We start from the raw sequence: 27,897 nt of genomic DNA, 5'->3' as shown, positions 1-27,897 counted from the left end.
GTAGGCCATTTGGCCCATCGAGCCTGCTCCGCCATTCAATAAGATCATGGCTGATCTGATCTTGGCCTCAACTCCACTTCCCTGCCCGCTTCCCATAACCCTTCACTCCCTTTGAGTGCAGAGGGCAGCTTTTGGCTTAAATTTAAAGCCTGGCTATAGATCTTTCTTAACATCATTGGATGTATTCAAGAGGGAGTTAGATATGGCCCTTACAGCTAAGGGGATCACGGGGTATGGAGAGAAAGCAGGAAAGGGGTACTGAGGGAATGATCAGCCATGATCTTATTGAATGGCGGTGCAGGCTCGAAGGGCCGAATGGCCTACTCCTGCACCTATTTTCTATGTTTCTATGCAATTCCAATTCCGTTAACACTGCTCACTCCGCAAACGCTACTCAAAACATGAAAGCTTCCTTTGAGCAGCGAATCAACTCTCTCAGCTGCCCTGTTAGCCACTTTCCAGATTTTCATAAATACTCATTCTGATCATTCTTATTGAGCAAAGCCTCAATTTAAAAATTATCATCCTTGTTTTCAAATCCCTCCATGGCCTCGCCCTGCCCTATGGGCTCAATTTTCCCCAATGCCATTTTTTGGCATATTTGAAGTGTTACGCCCGGTTTTTGGGGGCCCGAATACGCCAAAAAAAAGTTGAAAGTTTCCCCGTTTTAACTTGTGAATGTGGCCCAGTGCACAGTGTCCTTAAGTTCTGTGGATGGAGCCTAAGATCGGGTTGCCAGGGTAACGAGTTACACACTGCGGGCTGAGACTGGAAAGTGAAACATATAAAACATCTGGCCAGCTCACAGCAACCTGCACAAGCACCTTGCACATTGCAGCTATTTAAGGCAGCAGCTTACCAACATGAAAATATTATAGAGACTTTGTGCCAAAAGTCTATCCTGTAAACTGTATGAATTGGAAAGGCCCCCCTGCTGGTGCCCCGTGCCGCTCCTAGCCCGGAATGAAAGGCCTCCCACCCACGGAGCCGATGACGCTTCCAGACCTCACCGAATGCCCCCCCCCCCCCACCCCCCCACCACCCTCTCTGATGCTGCTGTCTGAGCCATGGAACTGGATCTTCTGCGCTGATTCTCTTAACAAAAATGGGAGTTGGTCATAGAAACATAGAAACATAGAAACATAGAAAATAGGTGCAGGAGTAGGCCATTCGGCCCTTCTAGCCTGCACCACCATTCAATGAGTTCATGGCTGAACATGCAACTTCAGTACCCCATTCCTGCTTTCTCACCATACCCCTTGATCCCCCGAGTAGTAAGGACTATATCTAACTCCTTTTTGAATATATTTAGTGAATTGGCCTCAACAACTTTCTGTGGTAGAGAATTCCACAGGTTCACCACTCTCTGGGTGAAGAAAGTCCTCCTCATCTCGGTCCTAAATGGCTTACCCCTTATCCTTAGACTGTGTCCCCTGGTTCTGGACTTCCCCAACATTGGGAACATTCTTCCTGCATCTAACCTGTCTAACCCAGTCAGAATTTTAAATGTTTCTATGAGGTCCCCTCTCATTCTTCTGAACTCCAGTGAATACAAGCCCAGTTGATCCAGTCTTTCTTGATAGGTCAGTCCCGCCATCCCGGGAATCAGTCTGGTGAACCTTCGCTGCACTCCCTCAATGGTCAAAATTGACGCGGGTGGCAGGTTACGCCCCGAATGAGGTAAAAAAATTCGCAGCCTAAAACAATTGTATCTATGTGAATTACACTGATGCAGAAACTTTGGGGAAACTTGGAGATTTTAATTTACTCCAAAAAAAACAGTACACACCAAAGCATCTTGGGATGTTTTACTGTGCTATATAAATATAAGTTTTTGTTTTTAAAAGTGTCAAAAGACAATTCTTCAACATCTCTCTGTGAAGGCAATGCTGGTATTTTGTGATTTCAGTGATTGAGCCGTTCCAGGGTCCTCCAATGGAACTAGCCTGTTGCAGGACTTGGCGCCTTTAAAGGGACACCGCCTTCAAGGAACGGTGCTCATTGAACAATATTTCTGAATACACAACACTGATGAGAATTACATCAAATTACCTGATTGCATCGCTGGCTCATGACAACCATGAGAACCACTTTGCCCTCCTCCAATAAAAAAGGTTTGTCAAACACCTCATCACTTTCAAAGGTCTTCAGCGCAGGGAGGAGGAAAGGGCCAAAAAAAGGTTAAGTGCAGTTTTTTCAATGTCATGAGCATACTGCAAAAAGATGGGAAAGAGAGAAGGCTTCATTCCCAGTCTCTATTGAGTTATCTCATTTAATCTGGGACAGTGATAGAGGTGCTGTATTTGGCCTCACCAACAACAACTTACATTTGTATAGCACCTTTAACCGAGTAAAACGTCTCAAGGCGCTTCACGGGAGCATTATCAAACAAAATTTGACACCGAGCCACATAAGGAGGTATTAGGACAGGTGACCAAAAGCTTGATCAAAGAGGTAGGTTTTAAGGAGCATTTTAAAGGAGGAGAGTATAATATAGCTCCATCTAGTGGACTACTGTGGTAATGCAACTGCTGATGTAAATACAATAAAAGTCACCTGATGTTTATAGAGAGGGAGAGGTAGAGAGTTGGAGAGGTTTAGGGAGGGAATTCCCAAGCTTAGGGGCTTGGCAGCTGAAGGCATGGCCACCAATGGCGGGCGAAGGAAATGGGCGATGCTCAAAAGGCCAGAGTTGGAGGAACACAGAGTCCTTGGAGGGCTGGAGGAGGTTACAGAGATAGGGAGGGGCGAGGCCATGGAGGGATTTGAATATGAGGATGAGAATTTTAAAAATGAGACGTTGCTGGACCAGGATCCAATGCAAGTCACAGGGGTGATGGGTGAACGGGATGGTGCGGGTTAGGATAGGATCAGCTTCAGCACTCCTGGCATAGGAAAGGGAAAATTCAGCCAGGTTTCCCATTCCTGATCTTTATACACTGACTTCTTCTGGACAGTGTGTGGATATGACAAGATCAAACCGCAACTGTGGAATCTCTGATAGTCAATTATCTTCCTACACTCACAAGCTCATACATGAAGAATAGCTGTTAGGCTGAAGTACCAAAGGGCAGTCATCGTCCCTGGAACAACACCTCTTGCAAGTGTCCACATCTTCAGGGGAGTAGGGAAGAAGACTGAGAAAGTTTCTGAATTCCAGATTCCCCTTCTTTTCTATGTCCCAGATCTTCACCAAGGAATCGTGCATCACTCGTGAGAAAGTTGCAGTACTTTCCTGATTATCTCTGGGCTTCTTTCGGACTTGAAATATTTAGTGATGCTTTGTTTATTTTGGAACCAAAAACAGACAGACAGGAGAAAAACACAGGAGTGTGTATGTATGTGAGGGGTGGGGGGGGGGGGGGGAGGCGGGGAGATAGAGACAGTGAGAGAGAAGACACAGAGAGAGACAGACAGACAGAGACAGAGCGAGAGAGACAGAGAGATAGACACAGGGAGAGACAGACAGAGAGAGACAGGTAGAGAGAGAGAGAGACAGAGACAGAGAGATAAAGAGAAACAAAAAGTAAATAAGAGATGTGCTGAGATAGACCCCAAGGGTAAAAATGGGCGAGAGGGAGAGAAAGAGTGAATAAGGAAGGGTAGGGGGTTAAATTCAGCACAGAAATGGTTGAAATGTTGCCTGGTACCAGCTCTGACCTCAGCTAAGCGACATGGCAGGCTGGTGTCTGGTGATTCAGATGAATGCACACACTATGGCCCATCAGCACCATTTTAATTAGGAGTGGAATGCGCCCCCATCCATCAGTCTGAGCAGTGGACAGAAACATCAGGGTCTCAGCCGCGACACCACCCTATTAATTAGAGAGAGAGATATATGTGAAACGCTGAGCTCTTTAACTTGTGGAACGGTAGCGTGATATTCCACACGGGAGGAGAACTGGGAGTGTAGTTTCTACTTATGAGGGGGGGGGCGGAGGACGCAAATCAGGATGGTTTATTGGAATTCTCCCTTCCCCCCAGCCTCCCCCCGGCCCTATCTGCATCACAGTATTTGTGACAAAAAAAGCCAGGTTAATTAACTGCAACAAGAATCTGTTCCTTATTACAACAGAATTATTTGGCTGCCGTTTCGGAAAAAAATGAGCTCATAAAGTTTAAGCAAATATACATTTAAGAAGGAACATATCACATTCCCTTTTAAACACTTCCTTTCACGTGGTAGCACCCTCACCTCTGAGTCAGAAGGCTGTGGGTTCAAGTCCCACTCCCGAGACTCAAGCATAAAAATCCAGGCTGACACTCCAGTGCAGTGCTGAGGGTGTGCTGCACTGTCGGAGGTGCCGTCTTTCAGCTGAGACATTAAACCGAGGCCCAGTCTGCTCTCTCAGGTGGCCGTAAAATATAGAACCATAGCAACATAGAAAATAGGAGCAGTAGTAGGCCATTCGGCCCTTCGAGCCTGCACCATGGCTAATTCACAGACCTCCATGTCACTATTTTCAAGAAGAGCAAGGGTGTTATCGCCGGTGCTCTGGCCAATATTTCATAGGCAGTCCCTCAAAATCGAGGAAGACTTGCTTCCACTCTAAAAGTGAGTTCTCAGGTAGCTGTACAGTCCAATACAGGAATTACAGTCTCTGTCACAGGTGGGACAGACAGTGGTTGAAGGAAAGGGTGAGTGGGGAGTCTGGTTTGCCACACGCTCCTTCCGCTGCCTGCGCTTGTTTTCTGCATGCTCTCGGTGATGAGACTCGAGAGGCTCAGCGCCCTCCCGGATGCTCTCCCTCCACTTTAGGTGGTCTTGGGCCAGGGATTCCCAGGTGTCGGTGGGGATGTTACACTTAATCAAGGAGGCTTTGAGAGTGTCCTTGAAACGTTTCCTCTGCCCACCTGGGGATCGCTTGCCGTGTAAGAGTTCCGGGTCGAGCACTTGCTTAGGGAGTCTCATGTCGGGCATGCGGACAATGAGGCCCGCCCAACAGAGCTGGTCAAATGTGGTCAGTGCTTCGATGCTGGGGATGTTGGTGCGTCTCTCCTCCCAGTGGATTTGCAGGATCTTGCGGAGGCAGTGCTCGTGATACTTCTTCAGCACTTTGGGTGCCTGCTGTACATAATCAACGTCTCTGAGCCATACAGGAGGGCAGGTATCACTACTATCCTGTAAGCCATAAGCTTGGTGTCAGATTTGAGGTCCTGGTCTTCAAACACTGTCAGGTGACCGAAGGCTGCGCTGTCACACTGGAAGCAGTGTTAGTCAGCGATGTCTGCCCTTGCTAATAGTAGACCTCCGAGGTATGGAAAATGGTCCACATTATCCAAGGCCGAGCCATGGATTTTGATGACCGGGAGGCAGCGCTGCGTGGCGGGGTCAGGTTGGTGGAGGAACTTTGTCTTATGGATGTTTAGCGTAAGGTCCATGCTTTCGTACGCCTCGGTGAAGGTGGTGACGATGTCTTGCAAGTTTGGCCTCTGAGTGTACGCAGATGCAAGTGTCATCCATGTACTGCAGTTCAATGACAGAGGATGGGACAGCCTTTGATCTATCCTGGAGGTGGAAAAGGTTGAACAGGTTCCCACTGGTTCTATAGTTTTGTTCCACTCCAGCGGGGAGCTTGTTGATTGTGAGGTGGAACATTGCAGTGAGGAAAATCGAGAAGAGCATTGGTGCGATGATGCAGCCCTGCTTGACCCTGTTCTGGATGTGGATTGGGTCTGTGATGGCTCCGTTGGTCAGGATCATGGCTTGCATGTTGTCGTGGAACAGGCGGAGGATGGTGACGAACTTTTGGGGGCAGCCGAAACAGAGGAAGACGCTCCATCGTCCCTCATGGTTGATACTGTCAAAGGACTTTGTAAGGTCAAAGAAGGCCATGTATAAGGGTTGGTGCTGTTCCCTGCATTTATCTTGCAGTTGTCACGCCGTGAAGATCAATACCGTTGTACTCCATAGTGGATGGAATTCGCATTGTGACTCTGGGAGGAGCTCTTCAGCCACAGGGAGAAGATGGTTGAGGACGATTCTTGCAATGACTTTCCCAGTGGCCGACAGCAGGGAGATTCCTCTGTCGATGCTGCAGTCGGACTTATCCCCTTTTTTGAAGATGGTCACAATTACGGCATCTCTGAGATCTCCTAGCATGCTCTCCTCCTTCCAGTTAAGAGAGATGAGGTCATGCATTCGTGCCAATAGTGCTTCTCCGCCATACTTTAGTGCCTCAGTGGGGATTCCATCTGCTCCTGATGCCTTGTTCTTGAGCTGACGGATGGCCTTTTCTACCTCGTGCGGGGCTGGGGTTTTGGTGAGATGGTAGCATGCTGCGGGATGGAGTTTTGAACACTCGTGTCGAAGGCAGAGTCTCGGTTGAGGAGATCTTGAAGTGACCTTCCAGAGGGTCTTGACTGCCTCGGTATCCTTGATGCGTGTCTCCCCGTTCTTGGCCAGCAGTGGGGTGGGGCCTTGGGCCATAGGTGGACTTAACTGCGCTGATAAATCCTCACACGTCATGGTTGACGGCCAACTGTTGGATCTCCTGTGCTTTCTCCACCCACCATATATTCTTTAGGTCACGGGTTTTTTGTTGGACCTCGACCTTCAGCCACCTGTGGAGCTGTTTTGCTGCTCCCGAGTTGGGTTGCTGCTTTAAGTGCACTTGCGGCTTGGTTTATTGGCTCCTGGATCTTCTGGTCATTCTTATCAAACCAGTCCTGGTGTTTCCTGGTTGTGTGACCGAGCAGGCGTTGGTTATGGAGGCCTTGAGGGCAGACCAGGCGCTGTGGGCAATCTGCGTCGCGGGGTCATCAAAGGTCGCCAGGTTGGTAGTGAGGCGCTGGCTGTATAGGGCTTTCTTAACTGGGTCTTTGAATACCCTGGTGTTGATTTTTCCCTCAATCAACAATATTTATCCCTCAACCAACATCATTAAAAGATTATCTGGTCATTATCACATTGCTGTTTGTGGGAGCTTGCTGTGTGCAAATTGGCTGCCGCATTTCCTGCATCATAACAGTGACTACTACACTGCAAAAATAACTTCATTGCCTGTAAAGCACTTTGTGGACGTGAAATCCAAATCATTCTTTTTTCTTGTTGTGTTACTGAGACATAGAGTAGGTCCCAGGATCAATGCCAAATCCTCGCTGACGGGGCTGGCCTCAGCCTGCTTTGTGGTGAAGACAAATACCTCGTCTAGGGTCCTGCTCCCAGCTTTTGTTGAGACTCCCGTGTAGGACGCTTGGGTGTGACAACCACCAGCATGGAAAGAGTTGGACCCAGCTACGCATCACCGTGGTGAAGCAACGATCCACGCTGTCTTGGATAAGGAGTCAGATTGGCTCAATGGTACTGCTCTCATCTCCTATTCACAAGGCTGTGGGCTCAAGCCCCACTCCAGGAATGAATCTAGGCTGACACTTCCAGGGTGGATAAAGGGGAACCAGTGGATGTGGTATATTTGGACTTCCAGAAGGCATTTGACAAGGTGCCACATAAAAGGTTACTGCACAAGATAAAAGCTCACGGGGTTGGGGGAAATATATTAGCATGGATAGAGGATTGGCTAATTATCAGAGAACAGAGAGTCGGGATAAATGGTTCATTCTCGGGTTGGCAATCAGTAACCATGGGGTGCTGCAGGGATCAGTGCTGGAACCCCAAATGTTTACAATCTCTATTAACAACTTGGATGAAGGGACCAAGTATAATGTAGCCAAGATTGCCGACGATACAAAGATGGGAGGAAAAGCAATGTGTGAGGAGGACACACAAAATCTGCAAAAGCACATAGACAGGCTAAGTGAGTGGGCAAAAATTTGGCAGATGGAGTATAATGTTGGAAAGTGTGAGGTCATGCACTTGGCAGAAAAAAATCAAAGAGCAAGTTATTATTTAAATGGAGAAAGATTGCAAAGTACAGCAGTACAACAGGACCTGGGGATACTTGTGCATGAAACACAAGAGGATAATTTGCAGGTACAGCAAGTGATCAGGAAGGCCAATGGAATTTTGGCCTTTATTGCAAAGGGGATGGAGTATAAAAACAGGGAAGTCTTGCTACAGTTGTACAGGGTATTGGTGAGGCCACACCTGGAATACTGCATGCAGTTTTGATGTCCATATTTATGAAAGGATATTCTTGCTTTGGAGGTATTTCAGAGAAGGTTCACAAGGTTGATTCCAGAGATGAGGGGGTTGACTTATGAGGAAAGGTTGAGTAGGTTGGGCCTCCAATCATTGGAATTCAGAAGAATGAGAGGTGATCTTATCAAAACGTATAGGATTATGAGAGGGCTTGACAAGGTGGATGCAGAGAGGATGTTTCCACTGATGGGGGAGACTAGAACTAGAGGACAAAATCTTAGAATAAGGGGCTGCCCATTTAAAACTAAGATGAGGAGAAATTTCTTTTCTCAGAGGGTTGTGGATCTGTGAACTTCGCTGCCTCAGAGAGTTGCAGAAGCTGGGGCATTGAATAAATTTAAGACATAAATAGACAGTTCTTTAAACAATAAGTGAATAAGGGGATACAGAGAGCAGGCAGGGAAGTGGACCCGAGTCCATGATCAGATCAGTTATGATCTTATTGAATGGCGGAACAGGCTCGAAGGGCTGTGCGGCCTTCTCCTGCTCCTATTTCTTATGTTCTTATTACTGAGAGAATTCCATCTTTCAGATAAGGTGTTAAACTGAAGTCCTGCTGGCCCATTCAGATGGACGCAAAAGATCCCGATGGTAAAATTCAGAAGAAGAGCTCCTTCCTCAACCACCACCACCAAAAAACAGGTTAACAATTTGCTGTTTGTGGGATCTTGCTGTGTGAAAAATTCCATTGGCCTTCCTGATCACTTGCTGTACCTGCATATTTTCCCACAAACAGCAATGTGATAATGACCAGATCATCTGTTTTTTTTGTTATATTGACTGAGGAATAAATATGTACTGGGGAGAACTCCCCTGCTCTTCTTTGAAATAGTGCCATGGGATCTTTTACGTCCACCTGAAAGAGCAGGAGGGGCCTCGGTTTAACGTCTCATCCGAAAGCTGGCAACTCCAACAGTGCAGTAGTATCAGCCTCAATTTTTGTGCTCAAGTTCCTGGTGTGGGACGTGAATCCACAACCTTCTGATTCAGAGGTGAGTGTGCTGCCTACTGAGCCACAGTTGACATAAGAACAGTGTTTGCACTTCAAACGTACTTCTCTCAATGTGAAGTACTTTGTGATGTACGAAGCAACTGATAATGCAAGTTATTTCTTACTTGGGGGGGCAGGTGCCCATCAATCTCGACCCCAACAAGAATCAAGGTGGCTTGAACAGTGCAAGGAATAAAAGGGGAAGAATGTTGTGGGGAAAATGTATGGATTGTGTAAGCAGATTTTCTCCACACCAGAATCAAAACTTTTTAGATCTTCTGCTAACCAATGTTAAGAAAGTTTTGCTCACCCTTGGAAGTTCTCATTGTCTCCTTCACCTCCCTAATTACAACTTAACTCATTAATCAGCATCTTTCAGAAGATCTGGCTCTTTGCAATTGAGTAATAGACTTGACTATTCCAATGCATGCCTGGTCGGCCTCCCACGTTCTACCCTACATGAACCTAAGGTCATCCAAAACTCGGCTGCCCATGTCCTAACTTGAACCAAGCTCCATTCACCCATCACCCCTGTGCTCGCTGATCTACATTGGTTAAACAACGCCTCAATTTCAAAATTCCCATCCTTGTTTTCAAATCCCTCCATGGCCTCACCCATCCCTATCTCTGTAATCTCCTCCAGCCCCACAACCCCTAGAGTTGTCTGCGCTCCTCAGGGCCGAAATTGGCCATCACTGGAAACGGGGCACACCTACCGTGTTTCGTCTGTTTTTACTGCCACAGTTGCTGCGGTGACCTCTTGGGCGAAATTCTGTTTTTTGGCTTTTTTTTCAGCGGACCGGAAGTTGGCCATAATGGGGGTGAATGTGCGGCAGTGAGCAGAAGCTCGCACAATAGAGGGGCGGAAGTTGACAGGTGGGCGTAGTGTCCGCCGCTGTCATTCATCAAGATTTTTTTGGCGGAGTTTCGCCTTCGGGGGGGTGGGGTACATCAGCAGAGCGCACTCTGATGAAGCACTTAGGACGGATCAGCAGCAGCGGAGCAGTAGTGGGGGGAGCGGCTCACCGCCGGGATACCGCAGGAGTGGAATTTTCGAAATGGTGGCCATTCCACGAAAAATCGGCGGTCATTGCATGCCGCAGCGTGGCCGCCGATTTCCGGTAGTAACAGGCCTTAAGGACGGTGCAATTTCGGCCCCCTCTAATTCTGCCCTCTCATACATCCCAACTATAATCGTTCAATCATTGGTGGCCATACCTTCAGCTGCCTTGGCCCCAAGCTCTGGAATTCCCTCCCTAAACATCTCCACCTCTCTTTCCTCCTTTAAGGTGCTCCTTAAAATTTACCTCTTTGACCAAGCTTTTGGTCATCTGCCCTAATTTCTTTTTATGTTGCTTGGTGCCAAATTTCTTTGAATTCCTGTGAAGCACTTTGGGACATTTTACTGTGTTAAAGGCGCTATATAAATACAAGTGGTTGCCATTGTTGTTAAGCCCTCAGACAGGCCAGATACAGTTTACATGAGCCTTAATCACCTTCTTTTCATGTTTGCTGATGTTGTCCAGGTTGAGAGCGATGAGGTAATTCTTTGCTCCTACAAATAATTGGCCTCGCTCCTCGTCCAGCAACAGAGTATTGTAACAGCACGAATAATTCAGCTGGTAGGTGACAACTCCTCGGGAAATCAGATCTGAAAGGAGAAACGCATGGGTCAGCTCCTATGTCAAAAGACAATTAGCATCATGCACTGGATATTATCAATCTATTTTTGAATTAGTTTGCACGCAAATATGTAATTTATTACATGTATCCCGGGGTGAAACTATGCGTAATATTGGCGGACAATTTTTCAAAAGTGTTTTTGGGTGAAAGTTCATTGCAATCTATTTTAACAGAAGGGTCAATGTGTGGGTTGGAGCACCATTAAAATAACCAACACAGGAGGGTCGGCAACCAGAGGACACCGATTTAAGATAATTGGCAAAAGAACCAGAGGGAAGGTGAGAATTTTGTTAACGTAGAAGAGCCAGCAGAGGCACGATGGGCTGAATGGCCTCCTTCTTTGCCGTATGATTCTATGACAATAGCCTTGGTGTGGAACTTTGTCCAAAAGTCTTTGGAAGTTTGCTGATTGAGCATCACACTCTACAGATACTGGCCTCAGACTGATAGCCGTACCATAACTGAAATTTAATGCAGAAAAAAAAATAGAAGAAATGTATACAGGTTGAAACTCCCTTATCCGGCACCCTCGGGATCTGGCCTGTGCCGGACAAGGGGAGTGTTAAATTGGATGGTACAGGTACTGAGCAAGGAGATATCGGGGCTGAGTGGCTTGGGGCTGGCAGTGCGGCAGAGAGAACGTTGGGGATGGGGGGGGGGGGGGGAGGTGGTGGATCGCGGGGTCAGGCCAGTGATTGCGAGAGTCGGCAGCGAGGAAGGACTTCAATTTGTTCATGTCGAGGTTCTGTGCATGTGCTACCCGGTGGCCGGGAATGGCACCGGACGAGGGGTGGTGCCGGATAAGGGAGTCCCGGATAAGGGTGGTTCAACCTGTACTTTACGAATGGTGTTGAAATAGCTGAGGATGAAGTCAGAAGAGTCTTAGTACACTAGACGCTGAAACATGTCCAACCAAGGCAAAGCAATCAATACAGCCAATAGGATGTTGAATTACAGAACCAAAACAGCAGAGTTTAATTCAAAGGAGATCAGATCAGCCTGATCTCATTGAATGGCGGAGTAGGCTCGAGGGGCCAAATGTCCTACTTCTATTCCTATTTCTTATGTTCTGATTTAATTATCAAACTTTTTGGGCTCTAGTCAGACCGCACTTCAACATAACAAAAACAGATTATCTGGTCATTATCACATTGCTATTTGTGGGAGCTTGCCGTGCACAATTTCGCTGCCGCATTTCTCACATTACAACAGTGACTACATTCCAAAAGTACTGCATTGGCTGTAAAGCGCTGTGAAAGGTCCGGTGGTTGTGAAATGTGTTAGAGAGGTGGAGATGTGTTTCTTTTTTAATTTAAATACTGCGTCCACCTGGTCAACAAAAGTACAAAAGCCAAGAAGTTATGTTAAACCTTTATAAATCACTGGTTAGGCCCCAGTTAGAGTATTGTGCCCAATTCTGGCCACCGCACTTTAGGAAGGATGTCAAGGCCTTGGAGAGGCCCATCGTGCCTGTGCCGGCTCTTTGAAAGAGCTATCCTATTAGTCCCACTCCTCCTCCTCTTTCCCCACAGCCCGACAGTTTTCTCCCCTTCAAGTATTTATTCAATTCCCTTTTGAAAGTTATTATTCAATCTGCTTTCACCGCCCTTTCAGGCAACGTGCTCCAGATCACAACAACTCTCTGCGTTAAAATAAATTCTCATCTCACCTCTGGCTCTTTTGCCCATTATCTTAAATCTGTGTCTTCTTGTTACCCACTCATCTGCCAGTGGAAACTGTTTCTCCTTATTTACTCTATCAAAACCTGTCATGATTTTGAACGTGGCAATTAAATCTTCCCTTAGCCTTCCCTTCTCTAAAAAAAATGTTACTTCATTGGCTGTAAATTGCTTTGGGACGTCCGGTGGTCGTGAAAGGAGCTATATAATTCTTTAAGGAAAACAATCCCAGCTTCTCTGGTCTCTCTGCATAACTGAAGTCCCTCATCTCAGGTGATCTCATTGAAATATACACAATTCTTACAGGGCCTGACAGGGTAGATGTTTCCCCTGGCTGGGGGGTCTAGAACCAGGGGTCGCAGTCTCAGAATAAGGGGTCAGCCATTTAGGACTGAGATGGGGAGAAATTTCTTCACTCAGAGGGTGGTGAATCTTTGGAATTTTCTACCCCAGAGGGCTGTGGAGGCTCAGTTGTTAAGTATATTCAAGACAGGTTTTTAAAATTAAGGGAATTAAGGGATATGGGGATAGTGCAGGAAAGTGGAGTTGAGGTCAAAGATCAGCCATAATCTCATTGAATTGCGAAGCAGGCTCGAGGGCTCATATGGCCTACTCCTGCTCCTATTTCTTATGTTTTTATCCCTGCTACCATTCTAGTAAATCCCCTCTGATCTTGTCACTACAGCATGGGTTTAAGGATCATTGATGTAACGTTTTTGGAACATTGAATAGTTACCAGGGAACATCCCTGAGGTATACATTCACCTCTGAACCAACAGGATATGAGACTGCTAACCTTGTAAGGGGAACCCTCCCTATCCCGCATTCACTGAGCTTTTCCTACAGTAGCGAATCATTTTCACAACTGTCCTGGGACTGTGGCTCTCTGTAATTGTAATCCTATAATGCTCAGGCCATGGAAGCTATTTGCCGGAAACCCTTCGGCTTATGGCTTTATAATGAATTATAAATGTTTTTTAAAAAATAGCGTAAGTTATTAATGAGAAACTCTCAGCAATTTATCTTTAAGGCACACGAGTTTACGTTCGACATTTAATACAATCAAATGGTGGTTCAATGTTGCAATTGAGCACCGGGCTAATTCAGACTAAAGGAATCAGTCTGCACGATGGAGACTGGAGGTGGAGGGTAGTTATTCCTCTATGATTTGATGCTGGCTTATTAGGAAGTGTCAGAGCGACGTATGAATAGTTCACTTGTGCACATAAGTAGTGTGACAGGATCACGTACAATAGGAATGTTCCTTTATTCAGTATATACCTTAAAGGCTAAGGGAGGGGATATTCTGTGGCATTGCAAACCACCCCTTCATATCACACACAGCACTATCCTATATTGTGTGGCTATGGCTACATAGAAACATAGAAACATAGAAAATGGGTGCAGGAGTAGGTCATTCGGCCCTTCGAGCCTGCACCACCATTCAATAAGATCATGGCTGATCATTCACCTCAGTACCCCTTTCCTGCTTTCTCTCCATACCCCTTGATCACTTTAGCCATAAGGGCTATATCTAACTCCCTCTTGAACATATCCAATGAACTGGCATCAACAACTCTCTGCGGTAGGGAATTCCACAGTTTAACACTCTGAGTGAAGAAATTTCTCCTCATCTCAGTCCTAAATGGCTTACCCCTTATCCTTAGACTGTGTCCCCTGGTTCTGGACTTCCTCAACATCGGGAACATTCTTCCAGCATCTAACCTGTCGAGTTCCGTCAGAATTTTATATGTTTCTATGAGATCCCCTCTCATCCTTCTAAACTCCAGTGAGTACAGGCCCAGTCTATCCAGTCTCTCCTCATATGTCAGTCCTGCCATCCCGGGAATCAGTCAGGTGAACCTGCGCTGCACTCCCTCAGTAGCAAGAACGTCCTTCCTCAGATTAGGAGACCAAAACTGAACACAATATTCCAGGTGAGGCCTCACCAAGGCCCTCTGCAGTAAGACCTCCCTGCTCCTATACTCAAATCCCCTAGCTATAAAGGCCAACATACCATTTGCCTTCTTCACCGCCTGCTGTATCTGCATGCCAACTTTCAATGACTGATGTACCATGACACCCAGGTCTCGTTGCACCTCCCATTTTTCTAATCTGCCACCATTCAGATAATATTCTGTCTTTGCGTTTTTGACCCCAAAGTGGATAACCTCACATTTATCCACATTATACTGCATCTGCCATGCATTTGCCCACTCACCTAACCTATCCAAGTCACTCTGCAGCCTCTTAGTGTCTTCCTCACAGCTCACATCGCCACCCAGCTTAGTGTCATCTGCAAACTTGGAGATAGTACATTCAATTCCTTCATCTAAATCATTGATGTGTATTGTAAATAGCTAGGGTCCAAGCACTGAGCCCTGCGGCACCCCACTAGTCACTGCCTGCCATTCTGAAAAGGACCCATTTATACCAACTCTCTGCTTCCTTTCTGCCAACCAGTTCTCTATCCATGTCAGTACATTACCCCCAATACCATGTACTTTAATTTTGCATACCAATCTCTTGTGTGGGACCTTGTCAAAAGCCTTTTGAAATCCAAATATACCACATCCACTGGTTCTCCCTTGTCCACTCTACTAGTTACATCCTCAAAAAATTCTAGAAGATTTGTCAAACATGATTTCCCTTTCATGAATCCATGCTGATTTGAACCGATCCAAATGTGCCGCTATTTCATCTTTAATAATTGATTCCAACATTTTCCCCACTACTGATGTCAGGCTAACCAGTCTATAATTACCCGTTTTCTCTCTCCCTCCTTTTTTAAAAAGTGATGTTATATTAGCTACCCTCCAGTCCATAGGAACTGATCCAGAGTCGATAGACTGTTGGAAAATGATCACCAATGCATCTACTATTTCTAGGGCCACTTCATTAAGTACTCTAGGATGGAGGCCCCGGGGATTTATCGGCCTTCAATCCCATCAAGTTCCCCACCACAGTTTCACGCCTAATAAGGATTTCCTTCAATTCCTCCTTCTCACTAGACCCTCGGTCCCCTAGTATTTCCGGAAGGTTATTTGTGCCTTCCTTCGTGAAGACAGAACCAAAGTATTTGTTCAACTGGTCTGCCATTTCTTTGTTCCCCATTATAAATTCACCTGAATCTGACTGCAAGGGACCTATGTTTGTCTTCACTAATCTTTTTCTCTTCACATATCTATAGAAGCTTCTGCAGTCAGTTTTTATGTTCCCAGCAAGCTTCCTCTCATACTCTATTTTCCCCCTCTTAATTAAACCTTTTGTCCTCCACTGCTGAATTCTAAATTTCTCCCAGTCCTCAGGTTTGCTGCTTTTTCTGGCCAATTTATATGCCTCTTCCTTGGATTTAACACTATCCTTAATTTCCCTTGTTAGCCACGGTTGAGCCACCTTCCCAATTTTATTTTTACTCTGGATAGGGATGTACAATTGTTGAAGTTCATCCATGTGATCTTTAAATGTTTGCCATTGCCTATCCGCCGTCAACCCTTTAAGTATCATTCGCCAGTCTATTCTAGCCAACTCACGTCTCATACCATCGAAGTTACCTTTCCTTAAGTTCAGGATCCTAGTCTCTGAATTAACTGTGTCACTCTCCATCATAATAAAGAATTCTACCATATTATGGTCACTCTTCCCCAAGGGGCCTCGCACAACAAGATTGCTAATTATTCCTTTCTCATTACACATCACCCAGTCTCGGATGGCCAGCCCGCTAGTTGGTTCCTCAACATATTGGTCTAGAAAACCATCCCTTATACACTCCAGGAAATCCTCCCCCACCGTATTGCTATCAGTTTGGTTAGCCCAATCTATATGTAGATTAAAGTCGCCCATGATAACTGCTGTACCTTTATTGCAAGCATCCCTAATTTCCTGTTTGATGCTGTTCCCAACCTCACTACTACTGTTTGGTGGTCTGTACACAACTCCCACTAGTGTTTTCTATCCTTTGGTATTCTGCAGCTCCACCCATACCGATTCCACATCATCCAAGCTAATGTCCTTCCTTACTATTGCAAAGTACACAATCGAATATAAATTCATTTTTAGCATGGTCTTGTCAGTGATGGAGTATTCAATCGAGGGGATTCAAAATCTCACCTATTTGTCTCCAATATGTCTCTATCCTTCATTTTTGTTCTATCCACATATATCTATACATAAAAATATGAGAGACAGGAGCAGGAGTTGGCCATTCAGCCCTTCGGGCCTGCTCCACCATTCAACAGGATCATGTCTGATCTTCTACCTCAACTTCACCTTCCTGCACTATCCTCATATCCTTTGATTCCCAGAATATCTAAAATCTATCGATCTCTGTCTTGAATATACTCAAAAGACTGAGCCTCTGCAGCCTTCTGGGGCAGAGAATTCCAAAGTTTCACCACCCTCTGAGTGAAGACATTTCTCCTCATCTCAGTCCCTTACTTTATATTCCTACAAGATTAGTTTCTGTGTTTAAGACCCGGAGATGCTAGATCAGAGGACAGAGGGGGAAGAGGCAGGGGCGGGGGAGGAGGGGCGTGGGGAAAAGAGAAGGCAATAGGTCAGTTGCAATGTGCATTAATCTCAAACTGCGAGCTACCCCCTTCACCATTGATTATTTGGAGCTCGACTCCCCATGTTATGGGAGCTTCAGGTCAAGGGTGGTAGGTTGCATGAAATGAATGGCCTGTGCGGTTACTTTTTCATGCTAACTTGGTCAGCGAGGCAAATGGAGACCATTTACTGACCCAAACCAATATGGAAGTCTATGTAAAGTCATCATAGAATAGTACAGCACAGAAGAGGGCCATTCGGCCCATTGAGTCTGCGCTGCTTCCCTCAAAGAGCAATGCAGTTAGTCCCACTCCCCCCGCTCTTTCCCCATATCCCTGAAATTTTTTTCTCCTTCAAGTATTTATCCAATTCCCTTTTGAAGGCTACTATTGAATTTGTATCCACCACCCTAACAGGCAGTGCATTCCAAATCCTAACCACTCATTGCGTAAAAAAGGGTTTTCCTCATGTGGGCATTGCTGGAAAGACACACACACACATCCATACACACACACACACACACACACATCCATACACACACGCACACACATCCATACACACACACACACACATCCATACACACACACACACACACACACATCCATACACACACACACACACACACACATCCATACACACACGCACACACATCCATACACACACGCACACACATCCATACACACACGCACACACATCCATACACACACACACACACACATCCATACACACACACACACACACACATCCATACACACACACACACATCCATACACACACACACACATCCATACACACACACACATATCCATACACACACACACACATCCACACACACACACACACACATCCATACACACACACACACACACACACATCCATACACACACACACACACACACACACACACACACACACACACATCCATACACACACACACATCCATACACACACACACACACACACATCCATACACACACACACACACATCCATACACACACACACACACACACATCCATACACACACACACACACACACACACACACACATACACACACACATCCATACACACACACATCCATACACACACACATCCATACACACACACATCCATAGGAACATAGGAATTAGGAACAGGAGTAGGCCATCTAGCCCCTCGAGCCTGCTCCGCCATTCAATAAGATCATGGCTGATCTGGTCGTGGACTCAGCTCCACTTACCCGCCCTCTCCCCGTAACCCTTAATTCCCTTATTGCTTAAAAATCTATCTATCTTTGACTTGAAAACATTCAATGAGCCAGCCTCAACTGCTTCCTTGGGCAGAGAATTCTTTCTCAACTCGGTTTTAAATTGGCTCCTCCGTATTTTGAGGCTGTGCCCCCTAGTTCTAGTCTCCCCCACCAATGGAAACAACCTCTCTGCCTCTATCTTGTCTATCCCTTTCATGATTTTAAATGTTTCTATAAGATCACCCCTCATCCTTCTGAACTCCAAGGAGTAAAGACCCAGTCTACTCAATCTATCATCATAAGGTAACCCCCTCATTTCTCGAATCAGCCTAGTCAATCGTCTCTGTACCCCTTCCAAAGCTAGTATATCCTTCCTTAAGTAAGGTGACCAAAACTGCACGCAGTACTCCAGGTGCGGCCTTACCAATACTTTATACAGTTGCAGCAACACCTCCCTGCTTTTGTACTCCATCCCTTTCGCAATGAAGGCCAACATTCCATTTGCCTTCCTGATTACCTGCTGCGCCTGCAAACTAACCTTTTGGGATTCATGCACAAGGACGGCCTTCCGCGAGAGGTGGGCACCGGAGGGACTGGAGTGCATCATCACGCCCGACAACCAAATTTTAATTTGATTTTACGTTTTAAAGTTTAATTTTGTTTTAATTGCCGGTGCTTTTAGTGTCCCCCTCCCCTTTTATAGGGGGCACTTGGAAAAATGTGATTTTAGCGCCCAAAAAAAAAACAAAAAGAAAAAAGAAAAACAAAAAAAAACCACAAAAAAAGGAAAAAAAGGGGCCTTGAAAATGTCTGCTGTGTCACCCAGGCGGGTGGCACAGTTTAATGTTTATGTTTTTTTTCAGGTAAACTCAAAAGAGTTTCATGCACAAGGACCCCCAGGTGCCTCTGCACCACAGCATGTTGTAATTTCTCCCCATTCAAATAATATTCCCTTTTACTGTTTTTTTTCCCAAGGTGGATGACCTCACACTTTCCGACATTGTATTCCATCTGCCAAACCTTAGCCCATTCGCTTAACCTATCCAAATCTCCTTGTAGCCTCTCTGAGTCCTCTACACAACCCGCTTTCCCACTAATCTTAGTGTCATCTGCAAATTTTGTTGCACTACACTCTGTCCCCTCCTCTAGGTCATCTATGTATATTGTAAACAGTTGTGGTCCCAGTACTGATCCCTGTGGCACACCACTAACCACTGATTTCCAACCGGAAAAGGACCTATTTATCCCGACTCTCTGCTTTCTGTTCGCCAGCCAATTCTCTATCCATGCTAATACATTTCCTCTGACTCCGCGTACCTTTATCTTCTGCAGTAACCTTTTGTGTGGCACCTTATCGAATGCCTTTTGGAAATCTAAATACACCACATCCATCGGTACACCTCTATCCACCATGCTTGTTATATCTTCAAAGAATTCCAGTAAGTTAGTTACACATGATTTCCCCTTCATGAATCCATGCTGCGTCTGCTTGATTGCACTATTCCTATCCAGATGTCCCGCTATTTCTTCCTTAATGATAGTTTCAAGCATTTTCCCCACTACAGATGTTAAACTAACTGGCCTATAGTTACCTGCCTTTTGCCTGCCCCCTTTTTTTAAACAGAGGCGTTACATTAGCTGCTCTCCAATCCGCTAGTACCTCCCCAGAGTCCAGAGAATTTTGGCATACACACACACACAAACACAACCAGCTTGGACTGATGTCTCCTCCAATTTCTCTCCCCATTCCTGGAAAGACAAGTGGCTTGTGCTCACGTCTCCTCTCCCTTTACCCACCTTTGTTCCATATTCCTTGATACCCTTACCAAACAAAAATCTATCGATTTCAGTCTTGAAAATTTCAATTAACCAAGTATTTGGGGGAAGCAAGTTCCAGATTTTCAATTATCCTCATGTGGAAAAGCGCTTCCTCATTTCATTCCTAATCAGCCTGGTTCACATTTTAAGATCATACCCCTCTTGCTCTGGAATCCCCCCCATTAGAGGAAATCGTTTCTCCGTATCTACTTATAGAATCCCTTCGTCAGTTTAACAACCTCGATGAGTTCTCCCCTCAACCTTCTAAACTGAAGGGAATACAAGTCAAGGATATGCCAGATGAGAGGTCATCCAAGATCCAAGAAAGACCAGAGTATTTCCTTAATGGTGAGTGTCTGGGAACTACAGAGGAGCAATGGGATTTGGGTGTCCAGGTACAGAAATCACTAAAACCTAGTGCACAGGTACAAAAAATAATCAAAAAGCTGAGTTAAAATGAACCCCGTAGCTTCTGTTCATGTGTGATACATGTTAAACCATTGTTGCTATCCAACAAAAGCAATGGGTGAGGACACAGGAAATCCAGAACCACTCAGGCCTCTGAAAATGACCTCTTCTCGACAAAGTGTTTATCAAAACGTGTGCATTTTCCAGTGGGGTAAGGTAGCGTGCCTTAAGGATTATGAGTGCATAAACAAGATTTAAAAGGGCATTCTCTCTTGGGTAAATGGGAGTTTATCTGACCTGGGCATGCAAATGAGTGGAATAATGTGATGAGCAATGCCGTTGCCCTGGGAACCAAATGTGGCAAAATTATTTTAAGAGCAGTTTTCAGGGTGGGCAGTTCTTAGAACTCATTTTGTTTGGAAAAAACCCCCCAGTATAATGACGATAGCTTTTTAAACAGCTTGGGGTAGAGTTTCTGTCTCAAATTGCACTGGTGAGATTAGAGTTCAAGTTCCTTCAAAAATTCATTTGCATAATCACAAACAGAAAATCTTCCCTGAACCACGGGTAGCATAAGAGAGCTTTCTTCCCTCCGTCAGAAAGTATTTCTTGATCTATGAGCGGTGACCTGGTGCAGCTTTATTAATACAACTGAAAATGGGTTCATCGCCAAAATTAAGCATTTTTCAATCGATCCTCCACCTGTGAGATACCTGATTTATATTCACTGAAAATTATTTAAAAAAAAACTAGACTGAACCATTTAATAGTTTCATATTTGTATGCACTCGTCAGTTTCTCAGTAAATTAAACGAGCACGATTTGAAGAGCGTTCCCAAACCAGCACAATCCGGCCATTTTGACCCGGGGGGGGGGGGCGTGGCCAATTTTGGGGGCGGGGCCTGATTCGGCGAACTGAATTTTGAACCAGTGGAAATGATCACGGAAAAACGCAAACTAAGTGGTTTGGGGCGTGACTCACTAACGTTTCCAATTCCCCGATCTTTTGCGCTGGTTCAGCCGATTCCTCACTTTTTCGTAGCGATTTATTACAACAGAGTGGATTGCTAGGCCATTTCAGAGGGCAGTTAAGAGTGAACCACATTGCTGTGGGTCTGGAGTCACATAATAGGCCAGACTGGGTAAAGATGGCAGATTTCCTTCCCTAAAAGGACTTTAGTGAACCCTATGGGTTTTTACGACAATCCGGTAGTTTCATGGTCACTGATACTAGCTTTTTAATTCCAGATTTATTTAATTTACTGAAGTTAAATTCTCCCAGTTGCCGTGGTGGGATTTGAACTCATGTCTCCATATCATTAGTCCAGGTTTCTGGATTACTAGTCCGGTAACACACCATTCTGCCCAGATTATGCTGCTATCACTGGGGCTAGCAAGTATTCGCACTGTGTAGCCACTCAGTGCTTTCAATAACACGCACTCGTAGCCTGATGTTCAACTAGCGGTTGCACACAAGGGGGAGGATAAGTTATAAATCACATGATAAATTGTCTGAGTGTTCTCACTCGACACTGAACTTGATCAGGGTTAGCCTCAGAAATATTTAACTAAAATCATTTTTCCTTCACTCTTATCACCGGGAGAGATTTTGCGCCACTGAATCAATACCAAGGTAGCCCTACACATGAATTCCTAAGTGACACAATCACTTTATCTCGGGAGCAAAGTTTCCTGCTGTTCAATCTCAAAGCCCTGCATTGCCCATGTACATAAACACTAGCTGTCTCCTCGGTAACTAAGGGTACTGACAAGTGTCGAGTGCCTTCAAGTTTCGGCAGATTTGTTTCCCTTATTTTTTTTAAAAACATTCCGATTTTTAAAAATTATATTGCCACTTCACTCTGTCGGTCTGTCAGGAAATGGGTAATTTTCAGCTTTTTGCCTTAAGCACTTCCAGTGCACAGGTTCGGGCTTTCAACTGCGGTTGGCCGTATTGCTGGAGGTTTCATCACATGACCTCCTGCCTCCAATTGCCCCGGCCCCCCCACACTCCCGCCATTGGTCGGCAGAAATGTTCATCCCCGCGGCGCCATGCTTTCCCACGTCCAATTGGAAAGCGAACCGACTTTCCATTAACCGATTGGATGATTCTCGACTCTCTGTCAAATATCTTTCCCCCCCCCACCCCTGATCATTTCATAACTAGTAAACAAAAATGTCGAAGGAAAATCACAGGATTGTTTTAATGCCTATGATTTTTCTCCCACCTTGCTCTCCAGCAGATTAATCTTCAGTTCCTTGAGACTCCAGGACAATCCTGCAGAGTTGGCAACTGGCACAGATCAGACACCTCGATTTAAAAATTCTCCTCCTTGTTTTCAAATCCCTCCATGGCCTCGCCCCTCCCTATTTCTGTAATCTCCTCCAGGCCACAATCCCACGAGATGTCTGCACTCCTCCAAAACTGGACTCTTGAGCATCCCCAATTTCAATCACTCCACTATTGGTGGCCGTGCCTTCAGCTGCCTGGGCCCCAAGCTCTGGAACTCCCTGCCTAAACCTCTCCGCTTCTCTATATCTCTCTCCTCCTTTAAGACGCTCCTTAAAACCTACCTCTTTGACCAAGTTTATGGACACCTGCTCTAATATCTCCTTTGTGGCTCGGTGTCAAATTTGATGAGTTATAATACTCCTGTTAAGTGCCTTGGGACATTTTACTACGTTAAAGGTGCTATATAAATAAAGATTGTTGGTGAGTAATGCACCCTCTCTTTTCTTAAATAAATGAACCTAAGTGAAGGGCCAAGGCTGGACAAAGAGCTGGATAGAAGACATGATGCACCACAAGGTGGAGGACATGCAACACCAATCTTGGAGGCTTTTTTCTAATTAGTTCGCAGGATTTGGGTGAGACTGGCACCAACACATTTATAGCCCAACCCTAGTTGTGAGAGCATTCAGAGTCTACCACGTAGAGTGGACCAGTCACCACGTAGAGTGGACCAGTCACCGCGTAGAGTGGACCAGTCACCGCGTAGAGTGGACCAGTCACCGCGTAGGCTGGATCAGTCACCGCGTAGAGTGGACCAGTCACCGCGTAGAGTGGACCAGTCACCGCGTAGAGTGGACCAGTCACCGCGTAGGCTGGATCAGTCACCGCGTAGAGTGGACCAGTCACCGCGTAGGCTGGATCAGATAGGGAGGCAGGACATTAAAACCCAGCTTGTTCACTAATGACAATCCAGCAGATTTCAGGATTTTATTTGTAAGTCTCAGGAACTAAAGGCAATGAGTACTGCATCTCAGGAACGATATATTGGTCTTGAGCGGGTGCAGCACAGATTTGCCAGGATGATAGCAGGCTAAAAAGGTTACATTTATGTGGACAGGTTGCATAAACTGGACTTATATTCACTTAAGTATAGAAGATTAAGGGTAATCTAATTGAGGTTTTTATGATGATTAAAGGGTACTCGGGTAGATAGAGAGAAACTATTTACACAGAATAAGAGGAGATAACTAACCTATTAGAGCGAGGCCATTCAGGGATGATGTCAGGAAGCACTTCTTCACAACAAAGGGGAGTGGAAATCTGGAACTCTTTCCCCAAAAAGCTGTTGAGGTTGGGGGGGTCAATTGAAAATGAAAAGCTGAGACTGACAGATTTTTGTTAGGCAGGGTATTAGTGGGTATGGAACCAAAGCGGGTAGGTGGAGTCACAGTACAGATCTGCATTATCTAATTGAATGACGAAACAGGCTTGAGGGGCGAAATGGCTTTCTCCTGTTCTTATGACAAGTTAGTTGCAGAAGACACAAGGAGGCAAATTGTCTTACAAGGCACCAGCCCTTTAAAAACATTCCCGAGCAGTTGCCTGCAGAATCTGCCAACTTTCGCGGTGCAAGGGTGAGGAATCTTGGCAGTGTGTGCGGCCATTACAGGTGCCCAACATAAAGTACCACGACACACAACAGGAGCATCACTGCAGCAGTGAGCCTGCATGGCTTTCAGCAACAGAGTGATTTCAGTAACGAGGAATGGCACAAGTTAAGGACTCTCGATATTCCTCCCCTTCGATTTAACTCCGCAGACCACTTCCCACCTCCCCGCCCCACTTCTAGCGGTGAAAGATTTCGATCTTGGTCTGGAGATGCACAGCCATGAACCCGTGGATAGTTCCACGGTTTTGCGGTCTTTCAGGAGCACCCTTTGGCTTTTAAAGATAGTTTTCAATCTGTTCCCTTCTTTACTTCACCAATTGTGGGCTACCCTCAACTGCTGTGCAGAGCTGCCATACATACACAGAGGCAGAAAAACACAGGCTGCTTTTTGTTAGCCATCCGCCCAGTCTGGAGCTTTCAATGGCTTTCCCTTCATAAGAGCTCCCTCACATCCCCACAGTGGCCATTTCTGTTAAGCGTCTTTCATCTGACACGGTAATTAGCATGTTGAGACCAATTAAGCGACACGAAGGGTCAATTAAGACTGATCTAATTATGGGGGAGGGGAAACCCCATTCAAAAGCTCGCAATCCACTTCACACAGAAAGGACGAGCAACGTAACTATTTTTACACCTCTTTCTATACTCGACACTCAAGTAGGGATTACACCGCAATCCCTTGTCTTTAACCTACTCTGCAATATAAATGCACAGCTGCGGTTTCACTTCCATGCCCCCATAATCATAGTCAGTCCCTTGAAATCGAGGAAGACTTGCTTCCACTCCAAAAGTGAGTTCTCAGGTGACTGTCCAGTCCAATACAGGAATTACAGTCTCTGTCACAGGTGGGACAGACAGTGGTTGAAGGACGGGGTGGGTGGGGAGTCTGGTTTGTCGCACACTCCTTCCGCAGCCTGCACCTGATTTCTGCATGCTCTCGGTGACGAGACCCACCCCCACACTACCCTCTCCCCCAACTTGTTCTTTTCTCTCTTGAAAAAGACTAGGCTTTTAGACACTGTCTTTCATGACCTCAGGACATCTCAAAGCACTTTACAGTCAATGAAGTACTTTTTGGAGTGTAGTCATTTAGGAACTGCAACTGTTAATTTGCACATAGCAAGCTCCCACAAACAGCAATGTGATAGTGACCAGATAATCTGTTTTAGTGATGTTGATTGAGGGCAGCGCTGCTCTTCTTCAACAGCACCTCCGACAGTGCAACATTCCCTCAGCACTGCACTGGAGTGTCAGCCTAGGGTTTTGCACTCAAGTCTCTGGAGTGGGACTTGAACCCACAGCCTTCTGACTCAGAGGGCAAGAGTGCTGCCCACTGAGCCACAGCTGACACACAAGAAATGGAGAACCTGCAGCCCATTGCTTCACGGAGTTGCATATTAGTTAAACTCTGCAATGGTTTGTAAAATCCAGCCTTTTCCTGCTGCACTTGAGCCATGTACGTGTTCCATTTCCTCAATAAAGTATCTGCTCCACATCGATAAATGAAATCAGACTCTCTTCACGTGGATTGCAAGCCGTCTCCACTTATTTGTCAGCCTTTCTCTATCAGAAGCCAAAAGAGGCACAGCTGGTATAGATGATAACCGTGGTAGGAAGCAAAGATGCTCCAAGGGGATATTCTCAGCTGATGTCACAATCTGCATCTGTTCCACTGTTTGAGTGAGGAAATGGGAGGATATGCAGGGCCCCAACCGGGAATTCATTTCAAAACTAAAAAGGATACATTATCTTACCATCTTGCACCACTGATCCCTTCAGATGACGGGACAGTGAAGGGAGTTTCCGACAAACTGAACTTCACCATTGGGTACACGCTCAATAACTCAACCAAATAGGACAAGGCCGATCAGCAGTAGTAGGAAGTGCAGAGGGGAGTGGAAATCTCACACTCTCTCCCCGCAAAAAACTGTTGCGGCTAGATCATTTGAAAATGTCAAAACCGTGACTGTTAAGATTGTTGTTCAGCAATGGGATTAAGGGTAACGGGACCAAGGCGGGTGGATGGAGTTACGATACAGATCAACCATGGTCTCATTGAAATGGCAGAGCAGGCTTGAGGGGCTGAATGGCTGCCTCATGTTCCTATGTTAGCCCAGCAGACTTTTGCTGGTGGGATGGGGGGTTCAAATCCAGATGGGATGAGAATTACTCCCTGTGATGGCTGTAGCAGCCTTACGTGGGATGAGTTTCAAGCAGTCTCGCCACAGGGGAGTGGAGCGATGAAGCGCTCTGGCCTCAGTGTTGCATGCATCTCCATGATGATCTCCTCTGTTTGGCATTTGTAGCAAAACGGTCAATGTGTCCTGTTGGGGCCGGGTTTATGATTTTGCTGGAAGTAGCGGCGGGAGGAAGCCTGCACAAATCCAATTTACGATGCCACTTTCCCCAAACCATTTTCCCAATGGGTGCACGTGCAGGTCAACAACAATAAATTTATATAGCACTTTTAACATAGTAAAACGTCCCAGGGTGCTTCACAGCAGTGTTATAAGACAAAACAAATACATTTAACACCGAGCCACATAAGAAGAAATTACGGCAGATGACCAAAAGATTGGTCAAAGAGGTAGGTTTTAAGGAGCATCTTAAAGGAGGAAAGAAAGGTAGAGAGGCGGAGAGATTTAGGGAGGGAGTTCCAGAGCTTGGGGCCCAGGCAACAGAAGGCACGGCCACCGATGGTTGAGTGATTATAATCAGGGATGCTCAAGAGGGCAGAATTTGAGAAGCACAGACATCTCGGGGAGTTGTGGGGCTGAAGGAGATTACAGAGACAGGGAGGGGCGAGGCCATGGAGGGATATGTAAACCAGGATGAGAATTTTGAAATCGAAACGTTGCTTAACCAGGAGCCAATGTAGGTCAGTGATCACAGGGGTGATAGGTGAGCGGAACTTGGTGCGAGTTAGGACATGGGCAGCCGAGTTTGGGATGACCTTGAGTTTACGAGAAAGCTACCCATCATTACTTTAACTACCTGTGACAGTTGTCCCAAAATGAGATCCTCAGAATAAGTACCATTCTAACAATTCCTTCACCTCCGTTAGCTTGTTGCATATCTGATAAACTGCAGATCCACAGAAGATGCACAACAGGTTAGGCAGGAGGACGGTGTCAAACGTGAGCAGCAGAGGACGTTAAATGTGGAACGTTGGTCAGAGGTACACACCGAAAATGATTACGGTTTAGAGGTTGCATGGCTGTGGAAAAACGATTACGTTTCCATTCCTGCTCGCCATCGGACACTCGTTGAACGGAATTGGCTGTAAAATGGCTTAAATCAGCCACTCGCTCGCTCAATGAGAAATGACAAAGATTAAAGTAAGCCCTTTCAACGTTTTAATCACTCTCCAGCCTCACAGGGATTACTCCCCAACTCAAAGTAACTACAAACCTGACGTTATGCAGACTCTGCTGTTTGCAACTCACATTCCAGATGGACGGAAAGTAAAGTGTGCTGGGCCAGATATGTGGGAAGATTCCACGACCAAAAGCTCTTAAAACAGAACGACAAGAGCCAAC

At 45.8% G+C, this 27,897-nt stretch overlaps 1 protein-coding gene across 3 annotated transcripts in view; it reads right to left on the bottom strand.

Moving 5' to 3' along the window:
* Window positions 1-27,897, bottom strand: part of sema3b (sema domain, immunoglobulin domain (Ig), short basic domain, secreted, (semaphorin) 3B) — a 393,889-nt gene that overhangs the window by 126,773 nt on the left and 239,219 nt on the right. For all 3 annotated transcript variants that reach the window (XM_070895588.1, XM_070895586.1, XM_070895587.1), the window contains exon 3: window positions 10,589-10,743. In XM_070895588.1, coding sequence (XP_070751689.1) covers window positions 10,589-10,743 — 155 coding nt within the window. The remainder of the gene's footprint in view (window positions 1-10,588; window positions 10,744-27,897) is intronic.

Source organism: Pristiophorus japonicus, chromosome 12 (genome assembly GCF_044704955.1).
Source record: "Pristiophorus japonicus isolate sPriJap1 chromosome 12, sPriJap1.hap1, whole genome shotgun sequence".
NCBI lineage: Eukaryota > Metazoa > Chordata > Chondrichthyes > Pristiophoridae > Pristiophorus > Pristiophorus japonicus.
The sequence above is the reverse complement of the archived record's forward strand: the minus strand, read 5'-3'. Positions and strand labels throughout refer to the sequence as shown.